General features: G+C 42.1%; 1 protein-coding gene across 1 annotated transcript; it reads left to right on the forward strand.

Moving 5' to 3' along the window:
* The first annotated feature begins 1,031 nt into the window (after nt 1–1,031).
* pcolceb (procollagen C-endopeptidase enhancer b) lies at nt 1,032–12,081 on the forward strand. The gene is given in 10 exon segments (XM_022211161.2): nt 1,032–1,314; nt 2,907–3,015; nt 5,917–6,175; nt 6,363–6,487; nt 8,214–8,350; nt 8,509–8,807; nt 8,810–9,298; nt 9,411–9,491; nt 9,641–9,811; nt 11,720–12,081. Coding segments are annotated over 10 exon segments (1,887 nt in total). The 5' UTR covers nt 1,032–1,228; the 3' UTR covers nt 11,851–12,081.
* The last annotated feature ends 7,180 nt before the right edge of the window (nt 12,082–19,261 follow it).

A 19,261-nucleotide genomic window follows, 5' to 3' on the forward strand; every position in this document is an offset into this window, starting at 1 on the left:
ACCTAAAAGTGCTCATCCCTGGCATCGCAGAATAGCTTTCAGGATGTGGAATGCCATCTCTCTGGGGTGGAAGGAGGTGTACCAGGCCTTCTTTTAGTCTCGGGGTGTCATCTTGGTAGAGGTTCTGCCTGGGGACTCCATAGTTCTGCTTGGAGACATGGTTGATGCCTACTGATGTTAGCAATGATGAAGACCCCTGGAAGGAGGTGACCGGGATGAATGGGCTGCCTGATTAGCACCAGAGCGGTGTTGTGTTGTTGGACGCTACAAGGCATGGATTAGCAAAGCAAACACAATATATTTAAACATATGTTTGCTCATCATTTGGTTCCACAACACCTTAGGTAAAGGCTGACGATTGACTTTGTGGTCGTATTGTCTCGTACACTCAGATGAAGTGAGGAGTAGAGTGGTGGTGAGTTGGATCAGATAATGGGGGAGGCTGCTGGGTGACGGGAGGCTGGAGTCTATTCCAGCTGACTTATAGGGTGAAGGCAACGAACATTCTGGACAGGTCACCAGTCTATCACAGGGCTACATATACAGGCAAACAATCACACTCACACCTATAGACAATTGAGAATCACCAATTAACCTCAGCATGCACAGGGAGAGCATGCTGACTCCATGCAAATAAGATCCCAGACCCAGGCCAGGACACGAACCGGGATCTTCTAGCCTCTAGCTACAAAGCAACAGTGCTAACCACCGATCCAGTGTGTAGACATGTCAACCCAAATATGCAGTGAGGCTGCACGAAACAGGCGTACTTAGATTACCAGACACAGATGCCCTGCTGCTAACACAGCTACCATTATACACACATGCAACGCAGGCACTCTGTCCGTCAGCACACGCCCGCAGAAACACGTACAGTTTATTCCATTTCTTTACCTGTTCATTGACATCACAGAGCTGGACTGTAACAACCGTACATACAGTGCGTTATATTTGGCCGTGACTTAGTGTACTTAACGCTGTTTGTCCTCCTCACCTGTGTCAAACAAGCCTCTGTTTTTCATTCATCCACCTTTTTTTCTTTCTTCTCCATCCTTCCATAACACACCACCTTCCATCACTTACACTACCCTGCTCTTTCGTTCTCCCCTCCCCTCCCCTTCCAAACATTACATCTCTCCACGCCTCTGCACTGCCTCTCCCTCCTTCCCTCCTTCCCTCCTGCTTCTCCTTCTCCTCTCCCGTCTTTCCTGATCTGGAGGACAGCAGGATGGAGGACAGGGTGTGGACTGTGTGCCTCCTTGTCAGTTTGACGCTGGGATGGACTGATGCTCAGAGTAACGCCACTAACTTAAGGTGAGTCGCGTGTGGAAGAGAGTTATCTGACATGTGTGTGCTTCTCTCATGAGTCTGTTTTCTTTTCTGCATCTTGCATGTGCACATGTGGCAAGTTATTTTCAAGCCCACATCTGTCTGGATTAACAAGTGTGTGTGCGTGTGTGTTTCCTGTCCTGGTTGCGGTATTATGATTGCTGACAGAGAAGGTTGCAGTGTTTGTAAGATGTGGTTGGCGTGTCATAAACACACAGACAGGCAGGCGGGCACAAAGTGACAGCGTGCCGATTAAAGTGGGCAAATGCACCGTAGCTTGTCTTTTTTTGTGAGAAACAATGATAATAGAGTCATGGAGTTTTACACTTAATGCCGTGTTTTGTACAGGTGAGAAGTGAATTTCTCCGTTCTTACTAAATCTTTGGTGTGAGTGGACTTTCATTCACAGAGTGTAAATTAAACACGAGAGACAAACAAATGCCTGTGGGCTGCTCAGCCCCAGAGGGTCAGAAGGGAGGGACTCCACCACTGGAATATTTTGGCCACATGTGGCCTTACAGTACCGCAGTAGACACACGACACATGCCTGAAGAACAAGCGACATTGTAATGATGATCACAGACGTTTTATTTTTGCCCCACTGGCTGCCCTAGTTGAAAGAGAAAACTCCTCTTCAGGTTTAAGATCACAAAAAGTGAAGTTTGTGAATGTGCGTTTTTTGTATTTTTGCATTCTTGTACTGTGTATAATAAGGCTAGATGCTGTATATGATCCAGAATTGGAGTGAAGGTGGGGTGGATGGAATCAGACTGCTTCCTGGGTTGCTTTTCTGAGGGTCAGATGAGGAAGAATCTGGGGTTTCCAGTCTCTCTCTATATATATACACTGCTTAATCCTCACTAGGGTCGAGGGGAGTGCTGGAGCCTATAGAATCTGGGGTGCCAGTGAAATCACAATTTGAGGAATATCCTATTCATTTTGACAGTTTGGTCAATATTTGTTTAATACTCCTGTCTCTGTAATAGGAAATGCTCTTTTAAGATGCATTTTTACATTGAATCTTTTCCACAAAGTTACTTTTGTAATGTTGAATACAATCTTTATCATTTTTTCCCCCTCATGGTAATTGCCGACGCAGCAAACATCTAAATGAACGAGTGTGGGCCCAGCGAGAGCAGCGAAATTAAAAGTTGAAGCCGCCTCTAGCTCTGATGTGTGTTTATCTCAGTGTGAAGGACTGGGTGTGTGTCACCAAACCCCATGTGTGTTTGAAAAAGTGCCTGTCTCCTACAGTAAAATGTGTCTGCTGACAACTTTCTTGTGGTACAGTCACAAACACACACATACACTCACTGTATACCGGCAGTCTTCCTGGCTTGGTATGACCCAGTCTGATGAAAAAACAGCACACCACGAGGGTTCACTGGGAACCTCCCCGGCCTTGGAGAACAGAGGCAGACTGTGCTGCTGTGGTCTGCAGCGTGTATGTAAACGTGTGTCTGCACAGGGTTTCACCTCAATACTCTTCAGTATGGCTACATAGGCAAGTGGCATTTTCTTAGCAAGTCAGCTACAGTTTTTCTCTCCCTCCCTCTCTCTCTCCGTCTCTCTTTCAGGCCAGTCTTCACCTGTGGAGGCCACCTGGTCACAGATTCGGGCATCGTGGCCAGCGAAGGTTTCCCCAGTTTCTACAAACCCAACAGTAAATGCACCTGGTACATCACTGTGAGTCCGAAAACCAGCTGTGTGATGCTGAAAAGCCTTTCTGAAAATCTCAGAACCTTACAGTGCAGCAGAGCCTTGCTCAACAGTGATACAACCTACACAAGAAGTTTAATTATGGCGTTTGAGGCCTTGCTAAGACTGTGTAGGCATGGGTGGACTGTTTTTGATGCCTCCCTGCCCCTTGTTTTACTTGCTAAGCTCTTATTTGTCCAGTAAACTCAACTCATCGCCCCACTAGCAACTTATCAGCCAGAATGAATGACAGCACTCATTTTCTGGGTGGAAGTTTTTGATAGTAATGTCCCTAAGCAACCCCAACCTCAGTGACTGCCGTAGCTGCAAGTGACAATTACAAGCAACATTAAAAGGCTAAGATGTAGAGAAGATCAAAAGAAACAAACTCAGCAAATGTATTCAGCAATTTATTTATCCAACAAAGATTAACCAGGGGTCTTACGAGATCAAAAAAGGCCTTAACTACATGAACATTGGTATTTTCTTCCTTCTTTAACAGCGTACGACCTCTAGTGTTTTGTTCGTAACAAACCTATGAAACTAATACTGTCCTCTTGCAGATTGGGGCTTTTAGTGTCAACTGAAATAATCATGTAATTTAAATCTGAGAAAGAGTTAATATAAGGGAAATATACTTCTAAATATGTAACTGTGATACGCAGAGATGACTTTTTGTAATTAATGACCAGAGAGGTTCCATTCACACTAAAAAAGGAAATCCCAGTCCACATCAAAACACAAAAACACAATGGAGTCACTGTCAAAAGTGCGCGAAATCAGCAGATAATGATATATTCCCAACCCTCAACCCACGCTGGCCAATTAGAAGCCCGGAAAAAAAAGCTGTTACCAGTGAATGGAAGAGGGTGGATCATTTATGTGGACTGATTCAGAAGCGTTACTCACTATACTGCAAGAGCAGTTGTACATCCATCCATTATCTATACACTGCTTAATCCTCATTGGGTCGTGGGGGGCTGGAGTAAATCCCAGCTGACTAAGGGTGAAGGCAGGGGAAAGAAAACCCACGCATGCACAGGGAGAACATGCAAACTCCATGCAGATAGATCCCAGGAACGCAGGGACGTGAACCGGGGATCTTCTAGCCCTATTGGTCATGTCCACCATCGCACAAAATTCTTCATTTTTGGTGACTTAAACTTCATTGGTATGTTCACTGTTCCATTTATCTTGTGAAAAGTGGTTTGTAAAACCTTTGTGGGCTGGATTTGGTTAAGATTTAAGTCTTAGGGTTTCTTTTTAACCATTCAGAAATGTTGATAGCCCAAAGTCTAACATACACTCTTCCCCTTACGTAGCTTTAAAGCTCGTGTCCGGAGTTTCCGTTTGTTTTCAATTTATGTATCATTGCCTAACAAAGCTTAAATGTGTTAGTCTAGTTCGATACTATAATATAATGTTAGTATGACGCGATATGAAAATTTATTCATGAGCTCCGCCTTCCTCTCATAGACCCCCATGTTATTCCAAAAAGCGCCGGTCGCTGCCGACCAATCAAGTTTGAGCTTCCGCTTTGTCATGCTGTCAATCAACGGTTACGCGCACAGCAAGGAAGCCCATGCAGAGGTGGGCGAGCTACACACTACGCAACCGCGCGCACACATTTGTTTTGCTTGTGGAGGAGAGAGCATCAGGGATCAGCAACTTCTAGAAAAGTTACCAATCCCACGGCTTGTCAGGCCAAGAGACTGCAGGACGTTTTTTGGCTCGGGGTGCTCGCGTCGCTCCCCGACCACGGCCTCCATAGCCCGCCTGACGGCTTCGTTTAGATGCCCGACCTCTGGAGGAAGATGTTGGGGCGTCTGGGACATACTCTTTGTCAGAGGAGTCATGCAATTCTGAACTCTAGATAGAAATAAATCAACAATGTAACACATATACACGCGTAAATGCACTAAGTTTGATAAACAACGTCATCGAGAGGGATACACGAGTGTAATCACATATTGAAACTTTACTCGTTCGTCCTAGCAGATTCATGTTATTTTGGTACTAGGACAAGTTAGACTCAATACAGCATTCTAACGTAATTCCTTTATTATTTACTAAATGTACTAAATGTAGAAGAGTGGAAAACAGCAAAACAGGCAAGATGCTGCAGCACTCCGGGCACTTCTCTCATGTACTGCGCGCGTGCACAAATAAAGGGGCGAAATCAGAGGGAGGGAGGGTGGGACCACCAGTGTTTTGGGAGACGCTGCGATTCAAACTCCGGACACGAGCTTTAAGGATGAGAGAAACAGTCCTGTTTGATTTTGGTGTGAGCGTCTTCCAGCTGGCACACTGAAGCTCAAAGTTCAGTCACTGTTCTGTGACATGGGAAGGGAATGAGATTGAGGAAAAAAAAGCAAAAAAAAACAACAACTCTGATGCAGAGGCAAAGTTGACCCTGGGAGGTATAGAAACTAGCCTCAGCTGAGAGAACAGGAAGGAAGCCCAGCAACAGCAAATAACAGCAAACTGTCATCGACTCTCCTCCTACAAATTCTTATCTTCTCAGCCTGAACTGCAAGGTGCCATCTTTACCAGTACCAGGGTGAGTTAGAGTGTTTTAAAGCTTTTAAACAGTGCAAAATTAGAAGAGCAACCAAAACATTAAATTACTTTTCATCTATCAATGCAGAAGATTATAATTTTACCTATAGCTACTCTGGAATTCCCAGAATTGTGGAGTTAAATCAACTGCCAATGTGGGAAAATAACTTATAGCAATAGTTCCAGTAGGACCGACATTAAATCAGCATCTGTGCCACCTGTTTTTTGCCCCTCCTATTAAAACAAAAGTAGGTATTTGGTTGTTCCACTCTACATTTGCTCCCATAGTCTTCTTTCTTTCATCAAAACCTCCCCTGCTGTCCCCTCCAGGTCCCTGAGGGTCACGTGGTCATGCTGTCGTTCCGCCTCTTCGACATGGAGGCCGACCCCACGTGTCGCTACGACTACCTGGACGTCTACAACGGTCACTCCCGCCTTGTGCAGAAGCTGGGCCGTTTCTGTGGGACGTTCAGGCCCGGTGCCCTCATCTCCACCTCCAACACCATGATGCTGGAGATGGTGTCAGACGACGCCACCGGAGGAAGAGGTTTCCTGGCATCCTTCAATGCAGGGAAGCCACACATGGAAGGTGCGGATGTGTCATAATGGAAAATGATGCTTCAGCTATACAGTTTTGTCTTTTTCCAAGAGATACATCACAGCATTGGGGTTTCACCTGATTTTTTTTCTTAGTCATGAAATAAGAGATAGATTTCCTTCAGCTTCTATTGCAGCGTCCTCTGTTTGACCCCGTCTTCTTTTTCTTACTCCCATAGAGAATCAGTTTTGTGGAGGACGGCTGACCAAAGCGCAGGGCTCGGTCAAGACGCCCAACTGGCCCAACTCTAATTACCCAGCAGGTATCAGCTGCTCCTGGCACATCTCCGTAGAGCCGAGCAATGTAAGCTGATCATATTGCACTTCCCTGTTAAACGCATCAGATTTTTCTGCATTATCCCTGCCGACCAGTCTTAAAAATGGTTTACAGCACTCCAGTTCCAGTTGACCAGCTTGGTGTGCCGTTGCTGAATGTCATCAGTGATTTGAGCGCTGTTTGCGCCAAATCATGGGGTAACCTTCAAACTGCCAAGGTTACAGATTGACTGATTAGTCCAGCTTGTTTCCTGTTGCCAGAACTTGACCCATGAAAAACACACTTAATGCTGTCCGCACTGAAACCACATCCAGTGGGAATGAATCCTACAAATGTCAAGCACCTGTTATTGCTCCTACCCTTGCACCATCTCTATCGCCTCGACAGCCAAGCTGACAGTAGAGCCAAGACTTTAGTTGTGTGGATGTTTTCGTGTGATTTTTTTGGTGTTGCAAGAAAGATCCATTGCTAAGTGTTATTTTTAGCTGACAAGATACCTCTTGCAGAGTTCAACATATTCTCAGAACCCCAACCGTCACCCAATGAACTTGAGACACACTGGGCCCTAAAAATATCGAAGGATGCATTTCTAGTATACATTTGAAACTGATTTTGAAATAGGACAACCTTTTTTCATTTCAGGTTATTCAGTCAGTCTTCAAATGCAGTCTTAGAAGGTTGCAGCCCCTTAATTTGGACACTGGTTGAGCTTTTGAAAATACATTGTTATAATCTGTCCAATAGGCCTTGACAAAAATGGGAAAGGACTCGCAAAATACCAGCAGAAGAGTATTTATCAACTCAAGCGATGAAGTGCAGAGAGGGTGTTAATCAGTGGTATCAGTGGTGGAACTGTGGGATCTATGGGTATTAGTGTGGTGAGAGGTTCTGTAAGGTGCAGCAACCAAACCAATGGCAGCAAAAGATGTCTGAGATTAAGAGAAAGAAGCCACATTCAGGGCTGGGCCTTTATAGACCGTGGCGTTTGGCCCACTCAGCTCCCGGCACATCAAGGACTGACACCAAACTAGGTAATATGAGATACTCCCTATGTGCCCAAACTGGCCTACTGGGCAGGGTCATGGCGACATCAGTAAACAAGAAAAGCACTGAGAGAGCGCAGTACTCCACCTAGGCTGCTCAGCTGTTGTATGATTTACCTCCTTTCAGCTATGATCCTGGTGTTCATTGTTTTATATTTAGAAAATTTGTTATTTTGATACTTCTTGTGATGATGTCATGGGATGTGAAAATGTGCCGACTCAAAACATGTAATGCACAGCAGCCACCAACACACCATGTGGGAAACATTTTGCAAAAGATAAAAAAATCTATGTAAATATTAGAAGAAATCTTATTTGAATTGGACTTTATGTGCAGCTGGGCGTGTTAAATAACTTGTTAAATAACTTGTGTTGGTGCTGGAACAGGAAGAGGAATGAAACTGGTCGTGAAGGGGCCCATCACAAGGAAATGCTCTACCTCAGGTTCCCAGTGTTGTGATGAAGTTCAAATGAAAGACCTCATTGAGTGGCTGCAGGCGTGTTCATGTGTGCCAAGAGATTGAACTTGAGGAAAACGGGGGAAGGAAGCAAGGGTGAGAGAGGGAGTAAATGCCCTTCTGTATTTCAAAACTCCAGCACCGGTACCGCTCCCTGTCTGCACTGTACACAGCTCATGAAAATTAGTCGAGGGCAAACATGGCTTGAGTTGCTGTCAAAAATGTTATAGCTTGTGTCCCGCCTCTTTCCAGGTGATCGAGGTGAAGTTTGAGAAGCTGGATTTGGAGGCCGATACTTACTGTCGTTATGACTATGTGGCGTTGTTTAACGGGGGGGAGACCGACGACTCCAGGAGGATCGGGAAGTTCTGCGGAGATACAGTACCAGGGTGAGAGTCGCTGTTAAAACATGGATTTAAAGAAATAATTTGCTTTTCATAGCTGTGACACATTTCTCTACATTCTCACACTCCTGTTTCCCCTTTGCCTTTCTTCCACCCGTTCTTCTGTCCGTTCTTTGCTTCTAATTTCTCCGTTCCTTACACAGGGCCATAGTGACAAATGGCAACGAGCTGCTTGTCCAGTTCGTGTCTGACCTCAGCGTGACCTCAGATGGATTCATGGCCCACTATTCCAGTGTGCCCCGTGGGTCCCGAAGACCCTCTGCTGGGGGGGATTTCATCTTCAGACCCCAGACTACCTCCGTGCCACAAAAACCAACCATGAGGCCAAACAAGCCTACCAAACCAACCCCTAAGGCAAATCCCAAACCAACTCTGAAACCAACTCCCAAACCAACTCTGAGACCAACTCTGAAACCAACTCCCAAACCAACTCTGAGACCAACTCTGAACCAACTCCCAAACCAACTCTGAGACCAACTCTTAAACCTACTTCGAAACCAACTCCGAAACCAAGGCCTGGTCTTGTGGTTAAATCCACCCCAAAACCAAGCAAAAGGCCAGCAGGGAGGACACCCCTGGTTAAAAAACCACCACTCCGCAAGCCTACTGCCAAGCCTGCAGTGAAGCCAACACCTAAACCCAAACCAGCTAAACCCACACCGAAGCTACCTGTGAAAAAGCCGACAACTAAACCTGGAGTTAGGCCTACACAGAAACCTAAGATCGTTAAGCCAACGGTCAAGCCAACCATTAAAGCTAAGCCCACACAGAAACCTGCACTGAAGCCCACTGTAAAACCCAGTGTCAAACCAGTGAAGCCAACCCCTAAGAGTAGAGCTAAACCAACAACCAAACCTAAGATGAAGCTGAAACCATCACCTAGACCAGGACTAAGCAAGACTGTGACGAGGAAGCCTGCAGTGAGCAAGAAACGTGAGTGAAATGAAATGATTTTAAAATGCAGAATCTGCTCTTTTCCTCCATTTATTTAGCTGTGCATACCTGTAGTAGAAGTCCTTATCGTTTGTTTGTGTGCTTCCTGCAGCTATACCACTGAACCCACTGTGTACACAAGCCTGTAAGAGGACAGGAACCCTCCAGTCCAACTTCTGCCCTCATGACTTTGGTGAGAAACATCTCTACCTTTTAAACGTGTCATTAGATTTACTACATTGTTATTCTTTTCTCGACGAAGCAGATTTTGCCTGCCCTTCCGCCTTCTTATCTCAGAACTTTCAAGTTTCTCTCTTACATTTCGGTCTCTTTCTCTTTCAGTAATTACAGGTAAGGTTACACTTTTGGCCCCTGGCCCAGGGGGTTCTGCAACAGTCGAGGTGTCCCTGATCAAGGCCTACAAGACAGGACGCCTCAACATCACCAAATCAGGACCCGTCATGTCGGTCACATTGACCTCCACCTGCAAGAGATGTCCTGGGCTAATCAAAGGTACGTTCCAGTCCTCTGTATTTGCAGTCTTTGTCTTTTCTTTGCTCTCTTTCTATACAGCATACTGCAACTAGCACTGGGTTTCAAACTCCTGCACTTTCTGAAATACTGAATAATCTCAGTGACTGAAGTTAGGCTTTGTATGCTTTCAGATTCTTATCTGTGTATTAGCATTTTCTTTGAGCAGTCGATCTTCGCATTTTCCCGGTCAAAGTCCATAAATTGGGAATCTTTTATATCTTCTTGTGACAAGACCGCCATCAACTTGGATGTTTTGATATTTGGCTTGTTCAGCTGCTTGTCCGTTAGCTTTAGATAACACGGCGAAATACAACTTGGGTTCTACAGTTAGAGCGGCATGCTCTCCATTTTGTTTGCTGTGGTGGCACATGTGGCAGTACCTAACTTCCCAAAGACCCAAACAGTGTTGTCTGTGTGATGTAGTCAGTTGGTAAACTGCTGGTTTAGTGCTCTCATTTATACAGAAAGTATGGAATCAACAGGCTGTGTTTCACATCAGTCAATAATTTACAGAGCCTACGTTATTAAATTCAACTCACTTTTATTTATTTAACATCATGCACGAGCTAAGTCATCTCACATTAGAAATGATGCTGTTTGGGTTTTTCTCATTCTTTTGTGGAGTTATATGGCTTATGTTGTGCATACAAAAGGTCTATATATGCACAAAGCTTTTAGAAACTGCTGAAACCTGGTTAACTGGGAACTGGCCTGCTATAGGGTGTCGATCAAGAACTTAACTAGGGATGTTGGACTTTACAGTTGAGGAACATGTTTTGAAACATGTTAAACTGTATATGGGAGTTGTATGTGGTTCTGAAAAGACAGACTAATAAGCCCAAAGTCCACTCCAAAGGGAGTTATCCTCTCCCACAAAAAACCATACTCTATACCTGCCTGAAATGTCTCATGTGAAAAACGGGCTTTTATTCCATGACTCGTTTTGAAAATACACACAAAACTGTCACCTCTGCGACTGCACATTCAGATCAGTCAGCTTTCTTTATCAAATACAACTGCAGGTGGTAAACTGTTCGAACTAAAAAGAGAACTTTAACAGAATTCCTCCACCTTTTCCATGTCTTAAAGTCTAATTCAGTTAAGTAGATTTCAGTGTATGCAGATGATGTGATTCTTTAAACAATTACCAAAAGCAGAAATGAAAGTAATAGAAATATGGAAAAGTGATTACAAGTTGAGCAATTATTACTCCATCAAGGAATGCAGTGGAGTTATGTGATGATCGGCATATGTTTGTCTGTCTGTCTGTCTGTTAGCAACATTACTCAAAAACAGACTAACAGATTTGAATGAAAATTTCAAGGAAAGTCAGAAATTACACAAGGACCAACTGATTAGATTTTGGCAGCGATGCAGCTTATAGTCTGGATCCACGGATTTGTTAAAGATTTCTGTATCATTGTGAGATACTACAAGTGAATACTACGTCGGCTGCGTGCTGACGATCACATGATTGTGGCCCCGCTACAAATCCACTGCTGCGGACTTTTCGGGACTTATCCGTCAGAAATGATACAAGGAACAACTGGGAGGTGTTTCTGAGTCTCATCAATTCCTGCCGCCCGCTACATATTTAGGTCACGAGATTACAAAATGTATTCATTTTTAATGAAAGACTTCATCTGTCGGAAATGATATGACTGAGCAGCCTTGGCAGAATACTGCATTCTCTGAGTGCTTTTCTTGTTAAAAGGATGTGATAGTGACTTTGTTTGGTCCCTTTTGGAAGTTATTGTGAATAAATGGCAGTACAGAAATAAATGTTGCTTTTGATAGCATGTTATCAATTTAATGCCTTAGTATGGATGAGAATAACTTGATATTTGACATATTCTAAGGTTCTTTCTTTATCTGTTTCTTGTCCAGGCCTGAACTACGTGCTGATGGGAAAAGTGGATGAACAGGGCAACGGCCACCTCACCCCCTCCAGCTTCACCCTCCTCTACAAGCCCATTCACGCCAAAGCACTGGCCGTCCTCGCTCGCAAATCGTGCTGACGCATATTCAGAGCCATGACTCTACAATAAGTTCACTTTTACATAGAAGTTGAAAATATTGTCAGCAATAACCAGCGAGGGTTTTTACATGATAAAATATTGTTGTGAAAATCAGTAACATTTTAAACATGAATTATTACTTTTTGTATTTTTTATGTAAATTATATTATATATTAATGATATAATATTTCTGTGTTAAAAGGTGCATAATAAACACAGTGGTTGGATTCATGTTGGCATCTCTTATCCATTATTTTCCATTGTAAACCATGGGATGGTTTCATGTGTGTACATAAAACACAACCCTGTTGAGGGGGCAGGAGCAACGGAAAAACACCAAGTTGGATTGATAGATGGAGCATTAATTTACGCTACAAAACAAAAAGAAATACATGTTTGCTCTTAATCGTCAGTAGTGATTAGCATATCTGTATCATCAGTGTTTTTCTCTGTGGGTGCGGTGATGATTTCCAGCAAAAGAAATTACTGTTTAAGAGTGATTATTTTGGTAAGTTATCATTATTTTTCTAGCTCTATGATAGCAATATGATGCCTCAGGTCTTCATCCCACCTACAAAGCTCTAACTGGCTGGGTTTTCTTTCCAACACCTCAAAAAACTTGCTTATGACCTCAATTCCAAGCCTGTTAGAATTGGATTTAAAGCTGCTTAATCAATATTGTTCTATGAAAAAATGACTGAAATGACTGATGAATTGTACCTGGTGGTGATGAACCCATGGATGAATGTGGATGGCTCATTACTGTGATTTCTTACCTACACCTTAAGAAAAATAGTTCACGAAGGAAAGTCGGATTGTAGATGTAGACTTACTGCACATACGATTTGAGCTGTGATTGCGGGTCGCAAGTGGAAATGCTGTAACTGTAAATCTGTTTGTCTCTGCAAAGTCTTGTCAGGAGGCCATTGTGTAGAAGCACTGGGGTGACATCTAGTGGCTTGAAAATATTAGTGCAGAGTATTACATGCTTGAGGAGTTGAGGTTGGAATGCCCAGTAAACAGCAGGTAAGCTCCATAGACTGTATATATAGTGGACGTAGCATCTGGCTCCAGAATTGAAGCCAACCCGGAAGTGTCAAAAACTTGCAATATCACGCCGTCCGCTAGGGTTGGCTCCAAAAAGCTTTTGCTCCATAGACCCCAATTCATTTTTGGAAAAAATAAAATTTGATAGACTGATGTTCTACAGCTCAGGATTTTTTTCCGTTAGTTTTCATGGTCAAAATGAGAGATCAGGTGGCCGATCTTAAAATAAATCAATACTGAATTTTAAATAAATCGTTAAAGTTGGCGGAGCCAGGGGGCGTGGCTATACTTGATGGACAGGAACAGAAGCCTCTGCGGTAAAATGTGGGCGGGATAAGAGAGTCCTCAGCCAATCCTGCCCCTAGTTGCTCTCCGGTCCAGTCTGTTTGATGACGCTTTTTACGTCACTGGCTCCAAAAAATCCAAAATGGTGACCAGGAAGTAGCAAAATCCGGGCTTCATTTTCTCGGCGTTGAAACCAACGGGTGAGGTCACGGGTTAGTTTACGCTTGGTAAGCTCCCATTAGCTCCAAGTGGATGGGGATGCAGCTTTTTGCTTGTGTTGCAAGAAATCTGTGAAACAAATGGACAGAGATCACGGATCATTGTAAACTAAGATGGTATTTTTACAACCCTGAATCTCCTTAATGCAAATTAAATCAGAAAATAAGTCTGCAAAAACCCTTTACTTTTTTCTCGACAAGAAATTGTGTTTTTAAAATTTTCTGTTTATGGCTCCCTTTTTTTTAAGCCCTGTTCCCACACCCTTCAAGGAAAAGACTATCTGTGATGGATGGCATGAAGCAAAACAGTTGACACAGATGTAAACAAGAAAAGCACTCAGAGAGCCCAGTACTCCACCAAGGTTGTTCATTCCCCCATATGACACTGTCAGACATGCAGCATTTTTTGAGAAATGCAGCATTTGTTTATTGGTTATTGATGATCAGAAATCACGGCAACATAGAATGGAGCCATTTAATATCGATGTACCCACAAACAAAATGCCTTTGCGCTGAGCACAGGCGTGTGTTATGCATGTGTACGTTATGTATGTGTACCGAATTGCATGACCTAAGTACACTATATTGCCAAAAGTATTCGCTCACCCATCCAAATAATCAGAATCAGGTGTTCTAATCACTTCCACGGACACAGGTGTATCAAATCAAGCACCTCGGCATGCAGACTGCTTTAACAAACATTTGTGAAAGAATGGGTTGCTCTCAGGAGCTCAGTGAATTCCAGCGTGGAACTGTGATAGGATGCCACCTGTGCAACAAATTCAGTCGTGACATTTCCTCGCTCCTAAATATTCCACAGTCAACTGTCAGCTGTATTATAAGAAAGTGGAAGTGTGTGGGAACGACGGCAACTCAGCCACCAAGTGGTCGGCCACGTAAACTGACGGAGCGGGGTCAGTGGATGCTGAGGCGCATAGTGCCAAGAGGTCACCAACTTTCTGCAGAGTCAGTCGCTACAGACCTTCAAACTTCATGTGGCCTTCAGATTAGCTCAAGAACAGAGCTTCAGCAGAGAGCTTCATGAAATGGGTTTCCATGGCCGAGCAGCTGCATCCAAGCCATGCATCACCAAGTGCAATGCAAAGCGTGAGATGCAGTGATGTAAAGCACGCCGCCACTGGACTCTAGAGCAGTGGATACGCCTTCTCTGGAGTGACCAATCGTGCTTCTTCATCTGGCAATCTGATGGACCAGTCTGGGTTTGGCGGTTGCCAGGAGAACCATACTTGTCGGACTGCATTGTGCCGAGTGTGAAGTTTGGTGGAGGGGGGATTATGGTGTGGGCTTGTCTTTCAGGAGCTGGGCTTGGCCCCTTAGTTCCAGTGAAAGGAACTCTGAAGGCTTCAGCATACCAAGACATTTTGGACAATTCCATGCTCCCAACTTTGTGGGAACAGTTTGGAGCTGGTCCCTTCCTCTTCCATCATGGCTGTGCACAAAGCAAGGTCCATAAAGACATGGATGACAGAGTCTGGTGTGGATGAACTTGATTGGTCTGCACAGAGTTCTGACCTCAACCCAACAGAACACCTTTGGGATGAATTAGAGCGGAGACTGACAGCCAGGCCTTCTGGTCCAACATCAGTGTGTGACCTCACAAATGCACTTCTGGAAGAATGGTGAAAAATTTCCATAAACACACTCCTAAACTTTGTGGACAGCCTTCCCAGAAGAACCATCACTCCTGTGTTCTAATGCTACGTTGTGTTAGCTAATGGTGATAGCTAATGATTAGAAAACATGAAATTGCCTTGGTGACCCCAAACTTTTGAACGGTAGTGCACATACTTTAGAGGTGACAGAGCTATGCTGTACATTGCTCAGATGTGTGCTAGGGGTTAGTCTAAACTTCCTGCCTGCTTCTTGACATTTAACGTTGGTTAGTACTCCAGCCCAATGTTGCAAAAGAAGATGACTTGAATAAAGCAGAAGTCTCAAATTTTTTATGATCTGTTTGCAAGGAAATGTGTCATACAATAATGACTGTTGAGTCATTGTCACTTACAATATTGTCTTACATTTTACTGTCTAGGATGGGATAAAAGACGGTTAATATATAGCTGTTTTGTATGGTATCGTTTGTCTGGGGCATAACTAGAGTCAACATAAAGGTGAGGGTTTGTGGTGTCGTCAGAGTTCATTTAGCCTGATTTTTCTCACCCTCAGTATGAACTCATTTCATGTTTGCGGTCACAAGATGCTTTTCCTTGTTACCAAATGTTACCCACATCTCCGAAGACTGCTGTCAATGCTGATACATTGTTTACTTTGTACATTTCGTTTTGACTGCTAAATACATTTGTCAAAAAGATTTTGTTTTTGATAAATATGCCAGAAAATACAACAAATGGGTTTTTGTACACATAAGAAAGAAAAACAGTGGAAAGTGTGGCTAGTAATACTTCTCTCTTGGATGTATTTCGCCTGTGAAACGCTGTTTAAGGCCACAAAAAATCATGAACACTGTAGCTATGGAACTTTAACGTAACAACAGGTTTCTGCTTCAGTGTGAAGCCCAAAGCTGTTTCAATTAATTCTGGGTGAGGGAATTGACAGTACAATCCACTTATTAGCACACCGTCTAACACCAGTGCACCTGTATCTTAATTTGCTCTCTGTCTGTCAATGAACACAGGGCTGCCAACTTGTGACCAGACCTTAGAGTGAGATTTGGTTTGTGTTGGATGCTCACAGGGGGTCTGGGTCCTCCCCCAGAAAATTTTGAAAATTATTGATCCTATGTCCTGCATTCTGGTGCATTTTAAGAGCATTTTGCCAGTTAAAATCTTATTTTAGAGATAACATTAAGGGATAATAAAAAAAAATAAACATTGAGCTTAAAAAAATCAGAAAACAGAGCAAGGGCAGGCAGTATTGACAATGGTTCTTCATGTAAAATATGGATGAAAGTTCTGTGGCTGGATGTGCACAACACATTTCAGTATTTTCTTTAAATAAATGCATAATTGAAATAACTCCAGCAACCACTTTGTGACATTTGTCTTGGAGGATTTTAATGCACTCAAGTTGACCACATCAGCCAACGAAACAATAAAAAGTGCTTAAGCAAAAACAAAACATATCTTCATAACTTAAATTATCCATTCACTGAACAGAATTACAATCAGACACTAAATTCTCTATTAAATGTTAAAATAATACATGTGACTCTAAAAGCTCAACAGCTTTACAAACCCTAAGACTAAACTCTCCACAAGGATCCAAAATAAGTTGGACTTCTACATGAGAGCTTTAATTATTCTTCATCTACTTCCTGAAAAGTTTGGTCAATAAAAAGAGAAAAACTAATATTTTCAGCGGAACTAAAGACAGACTTTGTGATTTTTCTGCTCACATGTTGTGTTGTTGTAAACTTACTCCTTCAAAAAAAAAGCCTCCTAACGCCCTGGAAACCAGTGTTTGTCCTGTTTTTGTGTTGCTCCTCGGCGACCCTAAATGTTTTTTGGGCAGCACACCATACTATGATGTTTTTACAGTGGAGGTTCTACTATGGAACCAGTTTGACATGTTCAGACGTTCTTTGTGTGAAAACTCAGAGATTTCAGGTATCAGAAGGTGGTTTTCAACTTTCTCTGTTAACTTTCTGATTCAACTTTAAACTAAATTTACTTCACTAAGCCAGCCCTCTGAACTTCCAGTAAGCTGTGTTCCTACTGGCTGTCCAGGTGGCTGCTTGGTGTTATCAGGAACACCTGAGCTGCTCAGTGTCTTCCTGCTTTATGTCTGCAGTCAAACATTTCCTCTGCTTCTCTTCACTGAACCGGGTTTATCTCCGTTGCTTTAGTTTGTTCTTTAGGCGTTGGCTTGCAGCTTCCAGCGGTAAAATCCTCTTTAATGTGTTTCTTGGTGTGCTTTAGGGCTTTGTACTGGATAGTTGTCTTGGTAAATGTGGTTCTTTAGCCACAGTTAGCACATGGTACTAATGTGTGCAGTGATTAGAGGATTTGGTGCAGCTGAGTTGTGTCTTTATCTTGGCTGTAGTGAGTCTTTAGAGGTTTTTGGTCAGGTACATTCTGTATTCTTGTTTGTGAACCAATGTTGGTTGTCCAGAAGGTAAGAGTTCTTGTCCTGATTCTCTGTTTGAAGAGCTTCTCTGGTAGGCTGCAGGAGACTTTAGCGTTTGGGTTGTGCTAGTTTGGTTTTCGTACGGTTTCGTTTGGACGACTATCTTGAGGCCCCTCCATGTGGTTTAGTGAGGTTTTCTGTAACAGTTCTACAAAGCAACCTGCAGCAGAAGAGACTTTGAGAGTTTTTAGGAAGTTCTGGAGACCAGACTTTAGAGCAGCAGAAACATTTGTCAGCAGTTTGAGCAGGAGAAGGTGAGCTTCAGAGTAGAAATGAGAAGGAAACCTTCTTGACCCGTGTGGAGAGGTCCTGTACCAAAAGTTTGAGCAGGTTGTGAAGAGTCTGTAGTTCTTTGGTCTGAAAGCACAAGAGTTGATTCATTAAAGGAGAAAACAGGAGATATTGTTGGTTCTTCTGTCGCTCTGCAGTTTCCTTAGACTGAACATCATTTTAAATTATTTACCGTGTGAGCCCAAGAAGACTTCAATAAACTCCCTCCATCCGCTGAACACAACATATTTTATTACCATGTTAAAAATTTTTTTAAAAATGTTTGAGTTTTAGAATAGTTTTTTTTCTTTTTGCTTGTGCAGTTTTGTCATCTGTGTGAAAGGTGCTAAACAAATAAAGCTGAATTGATAAACTGGATAAGTGACTGATTGTGACAGAAGTATTTTTATTGTGATTTAAGGGTTTGCTTAATTTTTAAGTTTGGGGTTAAGACCTTGACCGAAAAAAGATTAAAGAAATAAACTACATTAAAAAAAAGCAATTAAATCAAAGGGAAAAACCATCTAATACAATAAAACATTTGAAAAGAAAATTAAACATTAGATATAATTAAATTATATTAAAAACATAAAATATTTAATTGGATAATAAAACAGAAGATAGAAAATGTAATTCTGAAATTAAACATTTTTAAATCAAAATATTAAATGTTAAAGATGAAATATTTTAGATAAACATTTACAAAATACAATTAAACAAGAATATTAAACATTTAAAAAATACAAAACATTTCATTGTTATTAAACCTTTAAAAAGACAAAACATTTAATTAAAAAATTAAATGTTTTATTACAAAATTAAATCTTAAAGACAAAACTTTAAATAGGAATTAAACAGAAAATACAATGAAGCAAATAAAAAGTCAATTAAACATTAAAAGGTGGTGAAACATTCAAAAAGAAAAACCTTCAAGATTTAATCTAAAAATAAAACATTGGGAAAGAAAAGAAAATTTTTCAAACAAGCCGATAAAACATTTGAAAAAAACAACAATTAAACATTAAAAAGACAACATTTCAAAAGCAAAGCAGACATTAAAAAAGAATTAAAGGTGAGAAAAGAGCAAAACTAAACATTTAAGAAGAATCAAACTAAAGACAAAACATTTGAAAAGACACCAGTTAGACTTTAGAAGATCAAACTAAACAGAAGAGACAATAAAACGATCAAAAAGAACAAAAATAGATGAAAGTCTTAAAGTGTTTTCTCGTCTGAAATGAAAACATCAAGTTGTTTCTTCAAACATTTCCTCTTTCTGTGTTCTTGGTTTGACTGTAGACAGATTTACTAAGAGCTCATTTCAGAAAACTGCTTTCCAGATAAAGTTTACTAGTAGTTGAAGGCATCGATCAAACTAATGTTACCTTCTGATCTCCACAAACTTTACTGTTCAGTGAAGAGAATCAAAGTTTGTTCAGGATTTCTAAAGAACCCACAAGTGAAGGTCTGAGAAGAACTCAGAT

Source organism: Acanthochromis polyacanthus, chromosome 23, assembly GCF_021347895.1.
Source record: "Acanthochromis polyacanthus isolate Apoly-LR-REF ecotype Palm Island chromosome 23, KAUST_Apoly_ChrSc, whole genome shotgun sequence".
Taxonomy (NCBI): domain Eukaryota; kingdom Metazoa; phylum Chordata; class Actinopteri; family Pomacentridae; genus Acanthochromis; species Acanthochromis polyacanthus.